The 23,533-nt window shown below is 37.6% G+C and overlaps 1 protein-coding gene across 1 annotated transcript in view; it reads left to right on the top strand.

The window, feature by feature from the left end:
* The first annotated feature begins 6,196 nt into the window (after positions 1-6,196).
* The window catches only part of ST18 (ST18 C2H2C-type zinc finger transcription factor), a 51,020-nt gene continuing 33,683 nt past the window's right edge, over positions 6,197-23,533 (top strand). Inside the window, exons 1-7 of the mRNA XM_075085017.1 lie at positions 6,197-6,387; positions 10,683-11,480; positions 14,259-14,393; positions 15,874-15,964; positions 17,479-17,583; positions 18,986-19,191; positions 22,329-22,540. Coding sequence (XP_074941118.1) covers positions 6,213-6,387; positions 10,683-11,480; positions 14,259-14,393; positions 15,874-15,964; positions 17,479-17,583; positions 18,986-19,191; positions 22,329-22,540 — 1,722 coding nt within the window. The 5' untranslated portion in view covers positions 6,197-6,212. The remainder of the gene's footprint in view (positions 6,388-10,682; positions 11,481-14,258; positions 14,394-15,873; positions 15,965-17,478; positions 17,584-18,985; positions 19,192-22,328; positions 22,541-23,533) is intronic.

Genomic DNA, 23,533 nt, shown 5'->3' with positions numbered 1-23,533 from the left:
TTGGCGTAAGTCGTACTATTTCTGAGCTTCTATCACAGCCAGTTCACTGGGTCTAAATGACAAGCAATTTTTTTCAACACATTTTATTGGTTTAAGTTCTTCCAATTTTAACACTTAAAAACATTGATGGAAGGAAATTACTTTTACCTGATGAATTGTCTCCAAAATAATTGTTCAGGAATTACCAGCTGGATCTATTTTCCAGATTATTTTTCATCATCTAGGCTGAATCTGTGAAATAAAACACACTCCATCATGGAGTCCAAATGTTGTAGATTGTCTAAAAGTTACTATGGCTCAACTTACTTCACAAAATACAGTAAAACGTGAATGTCAATAACTTGAGTAGCAATTAGGGCAAATACATGTTTAGCTTATTGTCAGTGATGAGAACCCAACAGTCCTTTCCAGGACTATCTTGCAAACTTTTGTCTGTAAAAACTCACATCAGAATTCTCTTAACAAAAGGTAATTTTTAATATTTTCACATAAAGCCATAAATTTTCATTGGCATAAGAATTGGCTTATAAGAATTATTTAACATAATTAGAAAGAAAAGTCCTTTTTTTTCTGCTTTAGCTCAGTCTTAGACCATCAATGAACTGTAGCTCAACCCTTGATTACAATTTTCTCAGTTGCAAACTATTACGCCTTGACGTTCTTCAGCCACTCAGTGTATTGGCACCTATAACTCGTAAAGCCAGCAGCTGCTTCTGGAAATGTGCAATTTCCCCACACCTGACAATTCACAAATCTTTCTCAGTTTTCCTTGTTTAAATGGGTAGAATGGTCATTTCATTTAACCCATGCTCCAGCACATTACACTATTCAGGGAGAAATTCATGGACATACAAAACATCTGTAAGCATACTTTCATATCCCACTGAGTAGAAAAATGTTTGGAAATGGGAAATATATTTCAGGATGGAGCATCAGAATACAGTGTTGTAGAAATCCTGAGAACGTATATAGTCCATACAGCAGAGAAGATAGAAGGTATTGTAAAACTTACAGATCTTTCTAAGAATGAGAGTTGAAGGGTACAGAGATGGAGTGAAGTCATCAGAGCCTTCTTTGGAACTGCCATTCTCGTTGATGAAAAGCATCTCGTAAAATATCTTCCTTTAAAACAAAATGATCAAGAAGTCCTTATTTAATATTAATATACAAGTCATTCTCTTTACGTTCTTTAAGAGACTTTGCTTAGTTATGTATATAGCACCTATATGGATTTTAGAATGGAATGCAGTAAATGGAATTACTCTTTAATTGTAGTTTTTCCAAGGGCATAAACCTTGTAGATTTTATATTCCTGTATCCATGGTCCAAAGAGATGCAATTTAGTTTCTTCTTTTTAGAAAACATTCTTCTCTCTCTATGTATAACATCTATGACTAATCCATGTCTCTTAAAAGTAGCTTCTAGTTTTCTGAATCTAGGATCTGTCTTTGTAAATAGTTAGAATATTTGAACCCTTTCATATTCAGTAAGTAATTTCATGGCATTGGAAACACCACCCTAGTCCTTGCAGACCTTACTGATATTGTGGATTTTCAGTCTTTCCGTGGAGACTCCAGCTTATGGCTATGAGACAGTGTATTAATACCTTCTTTCTGTCTGTTCTCATTTAGACCAACCTGAGCTGAGAACACTATCACTCTCGCTTCCACTGAGCTATAAAATTTACATGCACACTTTGCAAACAATGAGGGTTAGTGGAGGAAACGGAACATAAATCTGACTGTCTTAACCTGAAGACAAAGCAAACAATTGAGTCCACCTTCTTTCCCAACCACTGTTATCCATCTGAAGTTGCTGTAATTAACAGCACTCATTTGGGATTTCAGTTGCAGTGATGAGACTACCAACTGCCAAGGCAATTCAGGTTAAGATTTTAAAATCATTTGGTCCACAAACTAAAATGTTTCATTAATTATTCTTGCACAAATGAACATGAAGAGTGGGTTCCTTAAATAGTGTTAGACAATAAATGTAAGTGCCTTGATATTCAAAGACATTTATTTTCTCTCTTGAAGCTAAGGACTGTACATGAGATGCAGTGCGTTCTGTTCTTATTATTTTATGTGGCGTCCATTGTAGGCATTAGTAAACATCAGTTGTCAGGCTGAACGTAACGTACCCCTAGTTTTACCTACTATGGCAGTTCTTCGCTCTTTTATCATGCTTTACCAATCTGCAGGCTGCTGTGAATAAGAAAAAAAATCCCCAGAGATCTGGAAGTCTTGCCAACAGATTAACAACAAAAAATCCTTGCTGGCTACAAACTGGTTAAGGTTTGGGTTAAAGGCTTTACAAACGCATCACTTAGATGAACCAGTTACAAAAAAAAAAAGACAAGCGTGACAATTGTTAGCAGTAGAAAAAGCTGTATGTGGTTAGGGCTGCTTAAAACCTCTTTCTTCTGAGGCATTGCTTTGTGGTAGGGAGCCAATGCACTGTTCTGCCTGTATACTACCAGTGTCTGGCCACACCATCCAGGATATATTCTGAGCAGAAATAAGGGGAAGAGAAGGACCCTGAAAATTCCGAAATAAATTATTTATGTGTGAAATACATATGAAAAATTTATCACAGTGATATTTTTAACACATGCAACCAGATCTTACACATCTTAGATTTTAATCTCTTGGCTCACACTATGATAACTGACACAAGACTGTTTTTGGTAACTGAGACATTGACTAAAAAAATTACACTAAAAAATCTACTCATTATAGATAGTACTAAAATGATTTATTATTCATAAAATTTAAGTACAGTTAAATTGCGAAAAAAAAACATGTATTGGCTTTGGGCTCATAACAAAAAGAGCTTCTCCTGTTTTATGAGCCTCAGATTACCAAATAACCTTGACAGCTGAATCAGTGTTCCATGACAACAAGCAGGCCATTGATAAATAGCAACAAAACTATTAGACGTTGAATTTATGAGATGAGTAATAGAGAAGCTAAATTATAGGTTTACCATTTGACAAACTACAGCTTGACAAATCTGTTCTAACATACGTGTGCGTATGTGTGCATGTACATAAGCAAAAGACAGAAGTAGAAACTTTTTAAGACAAAGGCAAATTTGATATGCCATGAATGTTACAAAGGCATAAATATATTCTTTTCATAGTAGTTAAATACCCAGTGTCCATTATCAAATACTTAACAAATCACATGTAAGTACTTGAAAAATCTACCACTTGTGAAGTTGTTTTTCTGATTTTATTTTCATTTTTACTTCTAAGCACTGTAAGGTCGAAAAGAAGGGGAATTGTTGGTAAACGGTAGATCTTTAAACTGGCTTTTATGAACTAATAGATTCCAGTTAAAACTCCAGATTCCAGCAGTTTAAAAAGTCACCAGCAAAAGCAAGAATGTGTTCTGCTGGGGCTGAAAAAAATCTCTTCCCGGGCTATGAAGAGCAATTTGCACTTCCTAGGAAAGAAGCAACAATTGCATTTTGCATCTTCCTGTAATCAGCGTGGAAGGCATCAGGAATTATGTTAGTTAAAGTTAAATCTCATGTATTCACTTATTTTAAAATGATGGGAACTATAGAGGAAATCTGGGTGAGTGGCAGCTGGTGTACAGAAAAAGATATGATAAGGACAAGCTAATGCATCAGTCTTTTGTAGAGGAGAAACTGTCTAGCATGAGCAATGTGCTTCCAGGCAGATTTGTGGGCCTCCTGTGCTGACACTGATGCAGCAGCTTTTGATTTACTGCTGTAAACTGTGGTAGTTACAGTCAAGTGGGATTCTTGTGCTGTAATTTCCCAGAGCAGATCTGTAGGTGGCAAGTGGCAGTAGAACCCCTGCACTGCTCCTGACTGTGGTCTGCTAACATCTGTTTTGGGCTATCTTTCACAGTTGTGGTGAAAAACTAACATGTTTAATAGCTGTTGTGCCAGCCTACAGTGGTGGGCTTATAACGTCATGTTACTAGGAAAAGATTGTACTTAGTGAGCAAGAACACACAACTAATTTATCACCTTACCATGTCTTCCCTTAACTTGACTGGAATATACACAATAGTCAGACAAATTACAGGATTAAAGCTGAAGAGCTTGATGAAGTTCTGTGACCTGTGTTGTACAGGAGGGCATAGCAGAAGATCTAATTGGGTCTTCTGTTCTAAAAATCTATTAATTATGCTTGTGTAAGAAACAGCTGTAACTTCGTCAAAGGGGAATTAAATACTGGAAATTCATCTTGTCCTAAACACTCTCACAGTAGCTACTGGAGGTAAACCTGAAGCTTGACAAATAAATGAGAAAGATCAAAAGCAAACCTAGTAAAGGTTTTGGTTGATAAAAACAATTGTGTGTGAAGGGTTTTCAAACATTTTTCATTTATTCAATTTTCCTGAAACAAAATCTATGGTATGAACTGCTGTTCACAAATATGAATTAAGAAAGCCTTGACTGAATTTTTTTAGAAATAAATTATGCATATTTGTCCACACTACATCCATCCCTTATGTCTGTTATGTAGGCATCATTTCCAAGGGGACGCTTATACTATTGCGATTCTGACATTTAATATGATATTCATGGTATCCTCTATTCATAAAGAGAGAAATAACACAGAATCCATAATATATTCAACTACAGCAGGTGTTTAGCATCCAGTACTCCTGATGTCCATAGCATTTTAGCTTTCAAAAGATCAAGAATATCCACTGTGTTTAAGATACATATGGTAGAATTTTAACATTCCCCCTAAAATGCAGATCTTTGTATCTCTATGTCCTTCATGTTTGCAATGATGGATTGCCAAAAAGGTGCTTAGCCAAAAATGGGTATTTTTTTTTTTACAGAAAGCTCAAGTTAGTCATATGCTTTCATCCAAAACAATCAGAACCTGAGCCAATTTAGTGCACGTAAGATACCTTGGAAGGATTAATTTATGTTGTTGAGCTTGTAATGTGTGTAACCAATAGGAGTTCTCTGCATACATGGATTTTTTGCAAATCTTGCAGCTAAGTCAGTGAGCCAAATGCAAAATCCGACACCTAAGGGTATCGTGTAGATTTGTAATGCACCCTGGGGGTACCTAAGGTCAGGAAACCATTGAGTGGATTACACAGATTCATATATGTAGTTTTTTCATCTCTGACAGATATAATATGAGCGCTATTATTCATACTACATAAATGTCTTAGAATACTGCGTGTGAGAGAATAATGAAATCATGCCAACTCGCTTATACAAAAAGTTATTAAAAAAGGTGTTGAAGGTTCAGGCGTCCTTAGTGGGGTGTCATATGATGTAACATCTGTATGCCATACAGATCAGCTACATGGCAGCAAAGGTTTTGTGAAATATCTGTAGAAGCAAATTAATATGCAGAACAATATGTGGATCTTACAGGAGCTGAAAATAGTACATGAAATCTGCTAAAAATCTTCCTCTTTAAAATACTGCCCTCTCTTCTCATGTCAGTCATCTGAAAGTTAGGCATCTAGTCTGGGCAAGGTCATTCCCAGGGGATGGCTCACCTTGTTTATCAGGCAGATCTAATTTTAAGTGGGATGAATTGCCTTCCAGAGGAGCCTTTTTCCAGAGTCTATATAGAGACATGAAAAGAGCTTAAACTAGGCATTTACGGCTGGAGTTATGACAGATATTGAAAGAGGGACAAGTTCCACAAAATTTCCTGAAGATGCAGTGTGTTTCACGTAGGTTTTATATTGTTGAATTAAAGGTGTGTGATTGGATATCCATACTGATGTGAAGGTAATGGAGCCAAAGGCTCAGGATGTTGTAGTATAACTGGTGGTATATTTTTCATCTTAGCTGTTTCTGTGGATTATCAACTACAATTTCGTTCACCTTTTCCTGGGTATATTTATTTTACTGCAGAGCAGGTCTTAGATTGGCATATGCTTATTTAGGACTAAGGATGTTGGGTTACGGGTTTTTTGGCTTTGTCTTCCTCCTCATTACCCTTCCCCTAAACAGGTATTGGCAGCAGTGAAAAGAAATGGGACTTGACTGTGCCCTGAACTTCGAGTACGAGAGCTAAAATTAAAACTCCACTAAACACAACTTGCTGAAACTGCAATATTTTGTCAATCCTCACTTTTATACTTAGAATTAAACTGGAGGATGGTGCTATTTTTTAAATGATTTACCCCTCACTTCTCCCACTTTTTTCTCTTTCTTTGCTGGTTGATCATTGCAGTGCCTACAAATGCTCCATGGCTAAGAAGAGAAAAGCTGAAGAACAGGTATCAGGCATTCCCGTCAACAAAAGGAAGTCCCTGTTAATGAAACCCCGCCACTACAGCCCCAGTGTGGAATGCAAAGAAGAAAATGAAGACAGGACAGATTTACAGGAAGAGATCAGTGTCCTCGAAAGCAGCTCAACTCCAGGTAGTGATGCAGCGTGGCTCTGCTTGAACCTGAATTCCACAGGAAGAGAGATATGAAACAGTATTTTCAAAACGGATGCAGAATGTGTTTGACTTCTAACAGAGTTGGGATGGTGTATTTCTGTCTAGGTTTAACCATCGTACTTCCAATTATTTTGTACAATAACTCCTCCTGGGGTCTAGTAAATGCTTTGTAGGTCACACAGAGAGAAAACTACTGCAGAAGGTCAGATATGGAGCAGCATCTGCTTCTCCACTAGCTCTGTCAAAGAACAAGGTTAAGCCCACCACTGAGAAAAACACATTTATGAAGAGCAGATTTTCACTGGAATATATAAAGCTCTCAGGAAGAAAAAAAAAAACCTGCTTAGCAAAACATTGTTGACTTTAACATTTAGCAAAGCAATTTCATGCATGTGACTGCTACGTGTGTTCTGTTTAACACGATTATTAGACTCAGCACTTTTACACTTGTTATTCCAACTCTGCTAAGCCAAACATGACCAACAATTTATAGAAACTTCTACAACATGTATGCTGGAAACTATGGAAGAGGATAGGGAGAGAGAAAGATTTAGCTACAGTGTCTTTATTGCTCTTTCTTTCTAATATGTAGTTATATATATTCAAGACGGATAAGAAATATCAAGCTAAACTGGCTGTCACATATTTGTTTAAGAAGTCCTGCACAAATCATTAATCAGGCAAGCGAGAAAATATCAGTGGAATACATCCTCCTTTTTTTTGAAGGGAGGAGTCATCAGTAGATAGCAAATGTCAAGATAAAAGCAATGTGTCCTGGCTCTGGGAAATTAGTAATGATAGATAATATGAAAACAGAATGAACTTGCATTCCACTCAGTTGCTGGTTGCCACAGGAATTTAAAGGTAATTTATTTTCCACTCAGTTTCTTCTTATCAAATATTTTGAAGGACAGAGTGCTAGATAATCTCATCTAGGCTCCCTTTCCCACAAAAGTTTGGACCAGATGATCTTTCGAGATGTATTCCAACCTGGGATGTTCTACGATTCTATGATGAAGTGAGATTAGGAATTTATACCTTTATCTACTCTAAATAGAATTTCCTTAAAAACAAAACAAACCCTCCAAATTTTGAACATATGAATACTATAGAATACAGAGAAGAAGGAGGCAGCTGCCTTTCAGATTAAAGAGCCAAATCCCAGTTCTACCAAAATCAGTGGAAGTATTTGTGTCATTTCTGTGTGGCAAAGATTTCAGCCAGTTGTGCCTTGTAAATCTTCTAGGAGGAGTCCCTTCCAGGGATCTGCATCCCATCAGTGTGAAAGCTGAGAAGGGAGCTCCCTCTCAAACAGTACATTAATTAAAAGTTGATACCCAATGTCTCTGTCTTTTGTGTCACATTACTAAAATAAATTAATAAAGAAAAAAGTTCCATGCTTCTCAGTGCCTGTCCAGCCTGCAAGGAGTATTTCTATCTCTTAACACCAGAAAATAAGCTGTTTGAGTAAGAATTCCTGTATGGGCTGTGGGGTTTGGTTTTTGTTTGGTTTGGTTGTTTATTTTTTAAGATATATAGATTTTAGCTATTTTTTCTTGTATTGATTCAGCCTCATTCCTGGCCATCCAGAGCTGCCCCCAGGGAATTTTTTTTCTTTCTCTTGTGTCTGTCCCCTCCACAGCTTGAAGAACTTCTTGAAGGGAAAGTACTAAGATGGGCATAAAGGTAGAACTTGTGCTATATACAGATGAACCTAAGTTATTTAACTGGTTCTTTTTTTTTAAAAAGGGCACATGTTGGGCCAGGTCCATTGATATAAATGTAGGCGAACCCTATTTGCACCCATCCCTTCAGTCAAAAGAAAAAAACCACTCAATTTCAAAAATATTTAATACCAGTGAGATTTCTCCCAACCTGCTTGTGTCAGTAATAATACAGTCTGTCCCTTTTGCATTAATTTTGCCATCTACAAAATAAATTTCAGCTAAAGCATGCAGCTGGCCTGGGTAGGTAGGTTTATTTGTAGTTTCTTAGTGTAATATTGCTCATTTTATTATGAACTCATGATTCTTGTCTGTTGATCAGTAAATGCTTCGGTTCATGGATTGATGCAACTGTAAACTAAGCTGAGTTTTGATTATTTTTAAAGTAAATTTACAGTCCGTAGAAGTGAAAAGCAAAGACGGGACAGCTGAACCGTTAAGACTGGTTCAACAACAAATTTTTAAACATTGCATTTAAAAATTGCTAATTATTTAAGCAACAAAGATCTGTTATCATGGATTTATATTATTTTTCATCTTTCACACAGAAAAATAACTGAAAAGACCTGTTACTCTTATCAAGTTTTGTTTGTTTTGTTTTGTTTTGAAGGGTAGGAGATTTCTTTTAAAACCAGTACTTCTTACTTTTTGAAATGACCCACTGATGGGATTCTGTTATTTTCCAAATGGCAGAAAAGCAAATAATAAAACCCCATTTAACTAAAGTTGGTTATAGAGCCAAATCATCACTCTTACTTGCTGAGATGTGAAAAGACAGCAGACTTCTTTATTCAGAATACTGCAATGTGTGTGGTACTAGACCAGCTGCTAAAAACTTACACTAAGGTTTACAGACATTTTTTTAAAATACAACTTTATGCACACAGTGCACAAGGCCACCTCTCCCTGCATGAGTCCAATTTTCCTAAGAAGAATAAGAATTAATCAATATTTTCTTTTAACATATAACAAACAGTTGAACCAAACAATTATGTAAACTGGAAGTGACCCAAAATGCTAACAGTTTGGCAGCAGTAAAGTGAAATGCATTGTGGTGCACATGTGCATTTTTGTCCCCCTTTTCCCCTCCACAATAATCTGCACTTAATAGGAATATTTTAAACTATGTAGCTAAGCAACAGAGGTAATTGTTGCTTTCTAGAGCTTTTGTTAGGCACTCTAACACAGCCCAAATATGCATAATTAGGTATAATGTCTATAAATCATTATTGTACACATGTGGGTAGTTAAGTGGATTGAGAGAATAGTTCAATGAATTGGACATATTCACTGAAAATGCTTTTTATTTGTTTTCTGTAGTTCATAATACTTTAAAATTATCATAACCCTTTACACTTTCTCTTAATAGCTCGCTGTGTTATTGAGAGAAACTTCATTTGCATTTTAGACTATGCTTAATTTATTATTTAAACCTGGAGTTCTTCTGATTCAGGAAAGGACAGACACATCTTATGAAATAGTCTGTGCTTGTTTATTCATCCTCCTTTCTAGGAAGTAAAATGTTAAATTTTTCAGTTTATGTTGAATAGATCCCAACAAAAGTATGTACCCTATAATCAGCATTATTGAAGGGGCTAGTGTTGTGACTAAATTCTTCCCTTCATCCAAAAATGCTTTTAGTTACTATGGCAATATTTACTTGATCCTGGCAAACCAGTGTTGATTTTAGAGAGATAATTACCAGAAAGGAAGATGATGGAGATGTATTTTTGAGTGTCCTTGTCAGAGGAAATGTTTATAAAAAATTAAATGAGATACAAAAGGCATATTGTCTTCCACACTGACAACCTCTCCTACATGCAGCCTGTATTACCTGCTGGCTGCTGCTTTTCTTCTGAAGAAAGATGTTTATAAAGACAGGATGCACTTCAGTGGTGTCTTTAACAAGTCCTTTATGAGTCTGTACATAACAACCATTTCTGTTTGCCTGTGCATGACCTGATCTATCACTTAATGTGGCAATTACAATGGTGACCAGGAGCTTGCCCTTTGTGAAGTACTGAGTTTTTTTTCCGTCAAGGTCTTTCATGGGACCTGGGGTGACTGGGAAAGTAATTAGGGTCTATTTTGTAAAAATATTTGGGAATCTTAGATGAAAGAAAAGTGCAAATAGATCGGAGGAATTTTAAAATATGTGTGTGTGTGCTTGTGTGTATCTATATATATGCATTTATTATGTAGATTGTGTGTATACGTATATATATGGCACATTATATTTATATGAATGTATATGAATGTGCATGTGTTCTAATATAATATATGTCTTCACCATCGCTGGAAAATGGCAACATATTTATTTTCTCATATAGCTTTGAAGCTATAGTCTAAAGTAGATATAATCTTAGAAGGGCTTTTCCTGATGCTACAAGCAGTCATTTCAAACACTACCTTGGTGTGGATTCAATCATTTCAGAGTACCTTTGAGTAAACAAATGGTGATTGGTAAGTAAATATCATCATAACACTTCTACAAGATATAAAAAGCAGCTATTCTTACATATTTTTCTCTTGCTTTTTTCTTACACAGAGGAAAGTACTCCAAAATCATCTGAGGAAACCCCTCATTCAGGTGGGCAAGAAAATTCCAGTCAAAGAAAAGATAACTGCTCCAGCTATCAAGATGCTGTGGCCAAATCTTTGATGAACTTGGGAAAATTAGCAAAAGATGCACCCAGAGAAACAGTGGCAGAAAATCTAAATGATAGCGGCATTCAATCCTTAAAAACAGAAAGTGATGACACTGATGAATGTTACATGATTAACTCAGCTGAAGGAAAGGAAAAGACTGTTATTTCTGACCCAAAATACTGTTCGTCTGAGGAAAATGAAAGTAACTCTGAAATTATGGACAACGAGTGGGACAGCTCCTCAAATTTCTCAGAAGAAACTGGTGTAAAGCCCCATGTAACTCAGAAGTATATTGTAGAGTGTAATCAACCTAGCATCCTCGAAGTCCCAGAAATTAAGAAGGAAGAGGTAGAATTTGGCCCTTGTGAAACACTTTGTGACTCAGAAACAGAGCTAAGAGCACCCCAGGAGTCTCACCCAGATCCTTTTGAGAAGAGGATTCAGAATCCCTTCCCTGAAAGTGAAGAAGACGACAACGAGTGCCTGTCAGAAACCACAGAAGTGTCGGTTGAGCTGGACAAAACAAAAGGGAACTTGAGTTTGCTAGAACAAGCAATCGCTCTGCAGGCAGAGCAAGGGCATGTGTTTCACAGCACCTACAAGGAACTGGATAGGTTTCTTCTGGAGCACCTAGCAGGGGAAAGGAGGCAAACCAAAGTTATTGACATTGGTGGGAGACAGATATTTAGCAACAAACGTAAGGAAGTATTTTTGGCTGTTCTTACTGGCTTAAGCGTTTATCCTGTGACTGATAGAGGATTCTGAGCTTGGTTTTATAGCAACAGTAAGGAATCTGGAATTTAGCTGGTAATTTTGTTAATTATGTACCTTCACACTAGTGCCTTACATCTAACCAGGTTAAACGCTAGGTACTTGGCTTCCTGCCAAACCGCTATGTGAAATGATCAGTAATGGGTACCAAAAGGGCTGTGTAGCTGGCACTGACACTCCTTCTCCTCCTTTTCCTCCTCCTCCACCTCCTCCTCCATAGGGCGTTAATACATACCTCCTAAATGTCAGCAGCCAAAAGAGAGGGCATTAAAACGGTGCTTAAGGAAAGGTTAGGGTGAAAAATTGGCCTCTTCCAAACATACCACCTAATTCCTAAGCCATGTGTTTTCCGAGTTCAGTCTACTTCACGTATCAACATTACATTTTGCTACAGCCAGCACTTCTGAGCCAGGAAAGCACAAGCCGTGCTCTTCTGCCTCATTCGCCATCAGCAGAATTACCAGTAAGTTCCAAAATCTTTATTGTTTGTGATGGTTTGTGGCATCCTACAAAGCTGTAGGAACATTGTTCAATTTTCAGTACTTAATCAGGCTTCCAGAAGTGGAGATTTAAAAGATTTTGGTTTGATTTGTAAACTGGGCTGTCTTGTATGAAACTCCTCAATTGAGGATAATTACCGAACATCAAGAGATGTCGTGTTGTAAGCACATTCCCTGCTGAAGTAACATTACATTCATCTGTCCTTTGACTTTTCCTATTGGGCTTCCAAATATACTGAGGTCACCCCAGTATTGCTGCGATTTCTGCTTTTGATAAATGATCTACTTTGGTATTATTTCCAGTGTTACTTTAGAGTAGTCCCTGTGGACGTTGCAAATACTATAGTAGTCTAGTTATCTGAAGCATTTAGTATATAAGATAACTGACAAGTTTTCTTAGGAGTTGTAACTATAAAATATTTCCTGTAGTACTTGGGAAGATTATGCATGCATAATTCTGTGATTCTGTGATCTTATTTTTCTGTCCCAAGCAGTCTTTTCAGTAACATGTCTTAAAGGGTGCATGCACGGTATTAATCTCCTTGCTAAACTACATGAACCTTTATTTGCTCAGATGACTATGCTATATGCAGGAATTTTACAGATATCTTTTCTTTTCCTGAGACCAGCTGTGTTCACCAAGTTCATATTGGTCTCAGTGTGACTTTCTCAGAGCACACATAGGAAGGAGCAGTGATGGTAAGCATGGCAGAACCTGGTCCTTCCTGGTTTGCCTCATATTATTATTAGCTGCAGTCTGCAGGTGAGTTCAGAGGTAACACTCATGAAGGAGCAAACTAGGCTTTGTTAAGGTTGTATAAACACCATATGATTTTAGTCAATATAGGATCAGGCACATAATTTTTTCACTTTACATAATTAACTGTTTTTTTTAAAATCCACCATAAATTCCATCAGCTCTTTCTTGGATGCTACATCAGAAAGACATGGATTAAATTTATATTTTTCCATCTTTTTAATGATAGACCTTTCCAATTAGTGGGGGGAAAATTAAATCGTATTTCAGGGTCCCTCATTATTTTCTATCCACAGTTGCAGCACTTTCTATTTGCAGTGATTCTAAAAAGCATGTGGTCTCCTGTTGATGCGCAGTCTATTTTCTTCCCCCCCTGTTTAATTTTTTTTTTTTTTTAACCTAAAGTCTTGCCAGGAAGTTTAACCCTCAGCTGTCTCTGGCGAACCTGTCCCTAAGCACGTCCTACCTCGCGGTCCAACAAAACGAGCTTGAAGGAGGCTGTTCCCTGTGCTGGCTGCAGCTGTTTTCTCCCCCAGCGCCGAATGCTGTTGGCAGCCAATCACAGATGGAGCTAAAACCATCCTCAGCAATTTATGCGGCCACTTCCTCCAGATTTCTCACAAGAGAATTTCTGGACCAGAATTCATTCCTTTCTCGCCCAGACTTTTGATCCTGCATTGGAAATCAAATAAAGGCTTTCTGACCAGTGCTTCTCGCACAATTCTAGGTGCTTGAAACAAAAATTGGGAATGCACTGCGGCAATTACAGAGTGGTAGCTGTGGGGCTGGGCTGAGACCTCGCCTTTGAAAGGGTATCGGCTGCTCCATGTTTTCACTGTCGTTGTGGGCTGCTCCACAAAGCAGCACTGCCACGTGTACCAGAGGGAGCTGCTTGCCTTGCCTCTCAAATGTAAAGTGGCATGTATTCAGTTTCCTAACAAAGAACCTACAGCCTAGAGATGTGCGATATTTAAGGAATGGTTTCTGGTTGAAATGCTTTTTGTTTGTTTGTTTGTTTGTTTCACACCTCAGCTTTTATTTGGTCGTCCCAGCTTCCTGGAGTCTGACATTAACAGAGTAAAAGATTGTTTCTGCTTTTTTATTTATTCCTTTATAGATCTTGCTGTTGGCTAATGCTGCCAGATTTCTGGCTTATTGGATTGTGGCTTCTGTCCTGTTTGAGGCTTTGAATGGAATAAATGACACTGCAATCCTAAAGCTACACAGTTTAGCACATAAATGGCACATTGGGAGTGGGGGAGCCATTGTTTAAAGGACACAGTATGAAAACCTAAAGTGATGCTTAAATTGCATATGTCTCTGTTAAAACTTTCTGTAGGAATTACATCTGAAATACAAAATAGAGAGTATCATGCTGCTAGGAACACTCAGCTGAGTGCAGACAGGGGCTAAAACCAAACAAAATCCTTATCTGATTTCTCTGCAGATTCACCCAGGCCTGAAAAGAGAGAAACCAAATGCCCCATCCCAGGATGTGATGGCACAGGGCATGTGACTGGGCTGTACCCTCACCACCGCAGTCTCTCAGGCTGTCCACATAAAGTTAGAGTGCCACTAGAAAGTGAGTATCGTCACCCCACGGTCCAGAATAACAACTGAATCTGGCCTGGTATTGTGGGTATTGTGTTCATGCTGGAAAAGAAACCCACTTTTTCTGGGTGAGATTGCAGAATGAGGCTGACAGAGGAGCAATTGCACCTTCTTTGCCCTCCAGCTTTTAGTCACGGTCCTACTTCCCACACTTGTGAAGCTCAAGTACTCCTTAGCAGTAGCATTACAAACAATAGTAGGCTTCTTGGGTCGCCTGGGAAGAATAAGATCAGAACCAAACTCTGCCCACCCTGCTACCAGACCTGCACGCTGTAGTCTTATGAATCTTCAAGATTCATTGCTAAGGCATACAGAGCAGAAGTCACCTGCTTGTTTCAGAGCTGTGACCTGATTTGTAGTAATCACACACCGAGGATGCTGGTTTTCATTGCCAAGAACTGAGAGGTCTGGGCATGCTTAGTCAGAGATGTTTCCAGTGTCTCCCTTACCACTGAGATCAAAAAAGTTACTTCCACCATTGCATCCCAGCGTTGGTCCACAGTACGTATGACTGTATTGTGCTAATTCTTTTATGCCCAGTCTAGCCTGAATCTCCCTGCTTATTTCTACCTGTGCTGATCTGATTACATGGGTTTGTGTCTGTGTGTAATCTTGCAATGTGATGCAATGAAATGCTGCATGATAAGCCAGAACCTAATGTGAAAATATTTGTTAAACAACCTAGTTATTCAGATTGATTTTTTTGTGGTGGCATGCGTAACAACAAATTAAAAGGATACTTGCACTTTACCAACATCCTATTCCTAACTGTATTTATGGAAACAACTGCTGAGTTAAGCAGTATGCTGCATTTGGAAGGCCTTAGCAAAATTAACTTTCTAAAAAGTTAAAATTAACAAGCCTTTGTTAATTATCACACTTCCAATCAATTGTGTTCTGTCCTGCTGGAAAAAAAAAATAATAAAAAATTACAGTTTGGTTCCTGACAGAACAAACCAGTGGACAGAACAGTCAGCTTTTTTGAAGCACTGTGCACCCAAAGGGGTAATGCAGTACTGAAGTCACGAAGGTAGATGTACAAAGACACATTCTGTTTTACACAGACATACATCTCAGTCTTAGTGAAAACCATCCACATTAAAAGGCATAAGAAATGTACATGTACTGTGTTAGCGGTGTACAGACCAGAGGGCAAAGGGCTTCAGGTTGTAGCACCCTTGCTAACTTCTGCCTTTGTTCTTTTGAAGTCCATAGAAACACTAGTGTGTGTGTGGGAAGCCACACTACAGCAATGGAGGGATAAACTGGTATACGCTGTAGGTACCAGCCTTGCTGTATTGTAGGTCCTTTCCTTCTCCTTTTCTTCTGTGGTCAAAATGCAACAGAATTGAGAATCTGAGTCTGAAGAACAAATTTTCATATATTTTTAATACATGTATTTTTAACTGATGTATGATATTATCACATTTTTTTTTCTTATTCCTGTTCAGTTCTTGCCATGCATGAAAATGTTTTAAAGTGCCCCACCCCAGGATGCACTGGAAGAGGACATGTCAACAGCAATCGCAACACACACAGAAGGTAGTTCAGAAAAGTTCCTGTCCACTTAAAATCTAACATATACTTGGGAGTAAATTGATGGGCAAGTCTTGGAATTATTATGCACTACACTGCAGAATGCCTATGAACTGCAAGGATAGCCTGTATTATTTATAACCAAATAATTCTGTTTAATTTCATTATATCAAAAATGGCTGCAGCACTGAGGATGGCAAATCCTACTAGTATTTTTTCAGAGATGAGATTGCAAACTACAATTTCATTACAGTCCTCACAGTGAAACATCATCATGTAAAAGGGGCTGGAATGAACAAATATATTATTTTTGCTACTACTGGAAAACCCATCAGAAACCAAAGACTCTTTGTTTTGCATCACATACATGTTAGCCCTTGGCAGGAACTTCCCATCAAGGCACATTCCCTTTTAGCAAAACAGGAAATTTTAAGTGGATCTCTTTAGAATCCCTGTAAAAACTAATTCCATTTATTACCCTCAGGAATGTCATCTTCCCGCTTGGAATGCTCTTGTCTGTTTAACTTGCTTGCCTGCAGGGAGAAAGTAAAGTTGAGAAAAGCCTTCCAGACAGACAGCTGGGGAATCACAGCTGGGCTGCAGGTGAGGCAGAGAGCTGACGCACTCTGTCTCCAGCAAGACGCAGCTGTCGGCACGGCTCTTGTCAGCACTGCTTTCTGCTGGAGGCTAGCAAGCCAAAATCTTCCATTATAGTGCTTCTGGGAAAAGATGATGTCAATCTTAGGATCAAACTTGGAACAGAAAATTTTTGAAGCCAACCTTCTTTGTTGAACTGAGTTTTTGTGGGATTTTCTTTTTTGTTGGTGATTGATTGGTTGATTGGTTATTGTATGAGGGCACAAAAATCAAGGATTATCATACTGTGTTACTATCTGTAGTCTTTACCAGAGATATCACAAGCTTGTCTACAAGAATATATACGGAACCAGAAAATATTTCTTCATTGTGTTTCCTGTTTTAAATCCCCAGTCATCTTTGCAGCCCATTCGCTGTATCATAAGCAATCCATGAATAGGGTAAGAAATCATGTTGTAATGTAATAAAGCAAATAGAAAAAAGGAAAGCACAATGTAAAATGAAAAAAATGTGTTCTTTGGTAACAGTTGTTCACATACCCCTGTTTTCTCCCCAAATTCACTTTCCTTTTAATCAGTAGGAGGCTTACATGCATGGTTTAGCTGATAAAGTAAATGGCATTTGTCAAAAAATTTACTAGTGACTTGCCAGCCACCAGACATCAAAGCAGAACTGTGGAAAACTCCTACATGATTCCGTTTCCAGATATATCACCTCAAATACATGGATTTCACAGTTTCGCATTAAGGGTTGGAAAAAAGATGAATCTGGGCTATAATAGCAGCAGCTTCCATAGATACACAGAGAAGTTTGAAGCCATTGGGTTTCACAGCACACATTCCCTTTACTTAAGATTTAATTTTAACATGGGTTTGTTTTGGTTTTTATTTCTTGTTTCTTTTCTTCACCTTGCTTTTAAACAGCCTTTCTGGTTGTCCAATTGCTGCAGCTGAAAAGTTGGCAATGTCCCAGGAAAAGAACCAGCTCGAGCCTCCAAAAGCTGGGCAGTGCCATGACCAGACTCACAGGTAGGAGACCTCACAAAGTAGGCTTTCCAAAGTATTTCTGCACAAAGTCCATCGATCACTTCTCAGCGATTTCCCCCTTTTCAGATTTTAGCTATGGAGGTAACTCTGTTTTCCAAGATGAACCTCTGCAAAGCTGGATAACTTGATTGTATCTCAAAATTTACAAGCAGCTTTCTGCTGGTTCTTGTGCATGTGGCTGACATCAAAGACAACAGGCATATCTTTTGAAAGGCAATCAAATATATTCTACTAGATCTTACTTCAGCACAAATAGCCTAATCAATTGTTCTCAAGTGTCTTCCTCCTGTAAAACAAATCTCATATCTTGCTCAAATGTTTTAAACCATTTTCAAGAACTGCTCCTTCGTTACAATATTTTGGCCACTGAAACTTGAGTAAAGATGTCTTTGACCTTATTGCACTTTTAGCAGCTCAGTCTTCATTTATTCTGTGATTCTTCTCAGAGGAATCTTCCAGTGATCCAGTAAGTAGCATGTTATCTGAAAGGGTCGAGAACTCTGCTTATTGTGTTTCCCCACCATTGAATAGTCCATATTTTGAGTTTCTTTATTTTAAGTTTATCGATTTAATTAGTTTAATATCTTTTTTATACAATAGGACCAAAAAGGGGAAACATTCTTTATTGCAAATGTATTTTGTTTGAGAGTTATATGGACCCTACAGACATGCATAATTTGCACATCATTGGCACCACGACCATTACAACCTATTATATTCAGGTCTATTTGGGGACACTTTAATTTGTGTATTATTGACATGATCAGCTCTAATGGTTCCTTCAGAGCCATTACAGAATATTATGTCCATGTGTCTGCCAACTGCACGGGCCTTAACTCTACATATGAAAAGTCCTTAGGAAATTACTAAAGACAAGTAGTTACTGAACAGTAACTAAATGGAATAACACACCATAAATCATTTGTTCCTCCCAAACAACAGAAGCTATTATTTTGGATCATCTTATATTATATTTATACCATACTTATTCACAGTAAAGTTAGAACACTAGTGATCCATAAAACTGCAAATCCTTTGACTAGCAAAAATCCAGACTATTTTTAGAAATGAAGGAAGCACCATGCTACAGTGGTTATCTAGAAGTAAGTCGGTATCTTTCTTGTAAACAGTCCACACTGTTACTAGAGAATACTAGATTTTTTAGTGTCCCTAGCTTTGAACTTGTATGAAGTCAAAGTACTCTTTGACTACTAGGTCAGCCACCATATTTATGTTATTTATTTCTTGTATACACTTACCAGTAAGTTTTACATGGGATAACAGCACACTTTCTGATCCTGAGGTGCAACTGTATCCTATTTTTCAATAAAAGGTTATTTAAAGAGATTGTCTTCCTCATTCATTATTTTCCTCCTCTCTGCAGGGCAACTTTAGCAAAGCAGCCCGAGGTATCTCAGTACAACTACAGAACGTCACAGCCAGTCACCTCCTCCAGAGCCACCCTGGCGAAAGAACAGGAAAAGTTTGGGAAAGTACCATTTGATTATGCCAGCTTTGATGCACAAGTCTTTGGCAAACGCACAACAGCACCTGTGGCACAAGGACGAAAGACACCCCAGTTTCTTGAATGTAAGCTTGAAATTCCATTATCTCTTGGAAAATGGGCAAAATGTCAATGAATTTTTTTTTCTTTTTGCTTGTTCTGTTTTCAGACTTCTAGAATTCCAAAAATCTCTGTAGAAAACATCTTTAACAACTCGTGGCCAGACTGCTAAATAAAATCACTAGTTTGCTAATTATAGAATGCTAGAATGCTAAATATCATCACTATATGGTTCATTTTTTTGATGTTTCTTTTAAAAGCAATTATCAGGGGAAAAGGGGATTAAAAAGAAATGGTTTATATCTTACCTGTTACCTTTCTCCTTGGCTAAATTGTGATATCTTCACATGGTGGGATGCTGTCATGAGAAGTCCCATGGAATGTGACTGCACAAGAAGTAATGAATTGTAGTACAGAGAAATCCAAGTTAGGTTTTTAAAGGTGTTTCAGATACCTTTTAGATGCATCCTCACTGGTACTATTCCTGCCTAGGTCACATTACTTCCAGGCCTGGGTGGAATTCGTTTTGGTATCTCATATTTCTGTATTACATCATATTTGTAGCACAGACATATCAGATACATCAAGTTGTTATCAAGATTCCTCTGCTTGCATCACTTACAGATTTGCTGAGGTACTACTCTGTACAAATGAGATACCACAGTATGAACACAGATTACTTATTGCAGATGCTCTTCACAATCTGCATGGGAAATTTCAGCAAGATTCTGCCATTGTATTGACCATTATAAAATACTCTTTATTTCAAAGAAACAAATGATTCTGTTGCCATGAGGGAAATGGAGAAAAGGGTTTCATTGCACCATATTTGTGTTCAGCATAAAATAGATCCAAAACCATGTGACAAAAGAGCCTTTAGTTATTTTTTCTTTCCTTACAAAAACTTAGTAAAGGAAAACAAATTGCATCCATTTATCTCAACAAAGAAGAACATTCATAGTAAGGTGAACAGAAAAGCAGAAAATTTTATATATGTATATATACATGTAGAATAGAACAGAATAGATATCTCATGCTATATAAGATAGATATGCTGTATATAGTTATAAAATTTGTATATTTATATATTTATTTGTGTATGTGTCTGAGTACACACACACACGTATATATATGTTTGTAGGTACCTATGTGTTTGTATTTATATATATAAAAAACCCTGTTTAAAATTGCAAAGGAAAAGTAGATATTTATCTGGCCTGGAAAATAGGCTTGTTCAAATGAAAGCAAATACGTGCATTGCCAGTTTCTTGGGTGGCAGATTTTCCAATTTTGTTTGTAAAATTAAATATTCCCTATTAGCTGTCTCTTTGCACAGATGTATGTCTATTTCACAGGTTCATTTCAAGGAAAAAATGATTGAACTGTTTTTATACAAATGCAAATCCATACGTATGCAATTTATGTATAATGTATATCAGGGCTGAATTTTACAGCCTGTTCTTGCAAAATCACAGTGTGCAGCCATTATTTTAATGGAAAGGTGAAAATAAAAGAGCAGGTGAGTGCTTTAACTATGCAGATATACAAAAGTTGGCAATAAGAAGCTGATGATATAGTGATTGGTTCAGCATCCTATGTAAATATGTAGCTAGCCAAAAGTCCATCATTAGCCCTCTGTGGATTCTGCACTTCCAAACTTGATTTGTTAACAAAACATGCACCCTTCATAGCCTGCTTTTTTTTTTATCTTTTAGGGTGGGTAATGGAAAATGCACTTTTTTGCTCTTTAAATATAATTTGAAGTTAGCTGTAGTAATGGCTAAAAATGTAGACCCTCTTGCTTGTGCTACAGTTTTACAGCAGGGTAGTTAAATCCTTTTTCATTTGTACTAGAGAAAGGGCGAACTGAATCATGAGGCTATTATGTATTGCTCTCCTGAGATGCCTCCACTACTTAGAAAAACTGAATAAGGCATTCAGCTACAGTCAGTGCACACAAACAAGCATTTCTCTTAGAGCATCCCAAGTTTGAGGAAAGATGAGTTCTTCAATGTCTTGTGTAGGTCTTGGCATTAAAATGCACTCAGCCAAAGCTCTACATCCAAAGGGATCCAGTGCCTCGGGGCTCAGATCTTTATGGAGCGAGCAGATGGCCATACACAAAAATGTTGCTGGTGTATCTTGGTGTAGGCTGAGAAATTGGATTTTCTTAGTTTATCTTTGTAGGACACTGTGGGAGCTGCAGACAAAAGGAGCGATTATTGCTTACTAAGAGCTGAGATCATGGTGCTGTGTTCTCCCTGCAACAGTTAATGACTTCTCAAGCTCCAAAATCCAGAACAGGGAGCAGAGTTCTTTCTACTTGTTTTAGAGTAAGTCCTGCTAATGGAGCAGAAAACAAAGACACACACCACTTTTGCCTGTGAAAGTGCTTTTCTGTTCACCTGTTAGTTTTGCATTCTCAACTGACCTCTTTGTGCCTAGGAAATCTGTGTATTATTCCAAAAGATAGGCAACATAAGATGATGAGTTAAGATCAGTTTTATTCTGAAGGTTCATTGTTGTGATTATTTTTAATTAATTAAAGAGTAGACCTCCAATTCTTAAAAAACAAAAAAAAAAATCCACAAAATCAAGATTGAATATTCCTAACAAGTAAAGTTCTAATCTGATTGCCCTGGTTCATTCAAGAGCCTGGTCTTGTTCTCCTTCCTCACATAAGCAAAGCTATTTAAATAACAGACATATTCACTTAAGTGGGGTAACCGGTGTTGTTTTAGCTAAGACTGGACAAGTCACTGTTGTTTTCTTACACAATAGACCTCCAAGAGGAAGCCTTTATGAGGATACATTTATAACTGCATTTGCCCACCAGCGTTGTCAGGTCTTGATGGGTAACACACTAACACTTGTTCAGTCTTTCCTTAGACATCATTGCTTTTAACGCCTAAATAAAGAATGAGTAAAATCTGGGTAAAAGTCTCAGATGCTTTGTTGAAAGGTGTGTATTTGTTGGATAAAAATTAAATTATTGTGTTTCTGAAGCCATTTTTACAGCAAACCCTTACTGCCAATAGGAAATGGATTGTTTTAATTGTATTTTTTGAATATTTTAATGTATGAAATCATAGTCTGAGAAACAAAACTATTTAATGGGAAAAATCTCATACATGCAATTGCTAATCAAATCTCTCTTCAACAGCAAAGCATTTTTCAAATCCAGTGAAATTTTCTAATCGACTGCCTAGTGCTAGCGCCCACACACAGAGCCCTTGCCATGCCAACTCTTATAGCTACGGTCAATGTAGTGAAGACACCCACATAGCAGCAGCTGCTGCTATCCTGAACCTTTCCACCCGCTGCAGGGAAGCAGCAGAGATCCTCTCCAACAAACCACAGAGTCTGTCTGCCAAGGTAGGGTAGTCCAAGAACCTGGAGGGTGTGCTAGCTACTGAACTGTGCGAATAAACTGTCTTTCATGTTAGTGACTGCATTAAATCCCCAAAAAGGAGGCTTCTGTTTGCATGCTCTTTTGAAGAGAGGCAGAGGAAAAATCAGTATTGTAGTGACCAGTTCCGATAAAAATAAATAAATAGCAGGAATTATGTTGTTACTCTTTTCATAATTGAGCCTTAAATACAAGGGGGGAGTTTTGTGGGAGGAAAAAAGAAGGATATTTGAAATCCAGCAACAATCTGTGGTGGATAATGAGTTAGATCTGTTTAAAGAGGGAATTTTCCTCCCTCTGAAACCTGCCATCAGCAATCATTTTGGAAGCTGATTAAAAAAAAATAATATGTGATTAATCAAGGTGATATTTGATAGCAATGGAACAGAACTACACCTAGTGAGTCTGTTGTCTTTGGAGCTCATGACAGTTTGACAAGGTGTAGGGAGGGAAATAACAACTGATTTTGGTAAAATTCTCCTTTCTGCTGGCAAGAGAGGAGAATCAGGCCCACAGCGTTTGGAGATAGATAATCAGGGCAAGTCTGTCGTAATGGAAAGCTGCCTAATATCGTAGAGGTTTGTGTGGCTTTCATGTTTTGGTTTCTGCTCTGCGTTTCCTCACAGATCTTTATGATTTACAAATGGTACTGTGTAAGCTATGAGCCTTATTTTCTGTGCCATTACATAGTATTATACTGTTGATGAAAATAGACAAGATTTTCTTCTGATGATCGTGGTTGTGGGAACACTGTTATTATTTGTATTAAAGTCAGACATGCTCCACTGCAATGAAACTTTTGAAAGCTCTGTGTAAATGACAGGATGCCATTATAAGAACTTGAGAAGAAATCACTGGGGAGTGAAAAGAGGTATATTTATCAAAACACAAAGTAGCAGGTGTGTTTCTGCTGTGGGACTCTGAGTCATGATGTATGCTCCAAAAGACAGATGATCTAT

The sequence above is a fragment of the Phalacrocorax aristotelis genome, chromosome 2, assembly GCF_949628215.1.
Source record: "Phalacrocorax aristotelis chromosome 2, bGulAri2.1, whole genome shotgun sequence".
Classification (NCBI taxonomy): Eukaryota; Metazoa; Chordata; class Aves; order Suliformes; family Phalacrocoracidae; genus Phalacrocorax; species Phalacrocorax aristotelis.
This window is presented reverse-complemented; position numbering and strand designations above follow the sequence as displayed.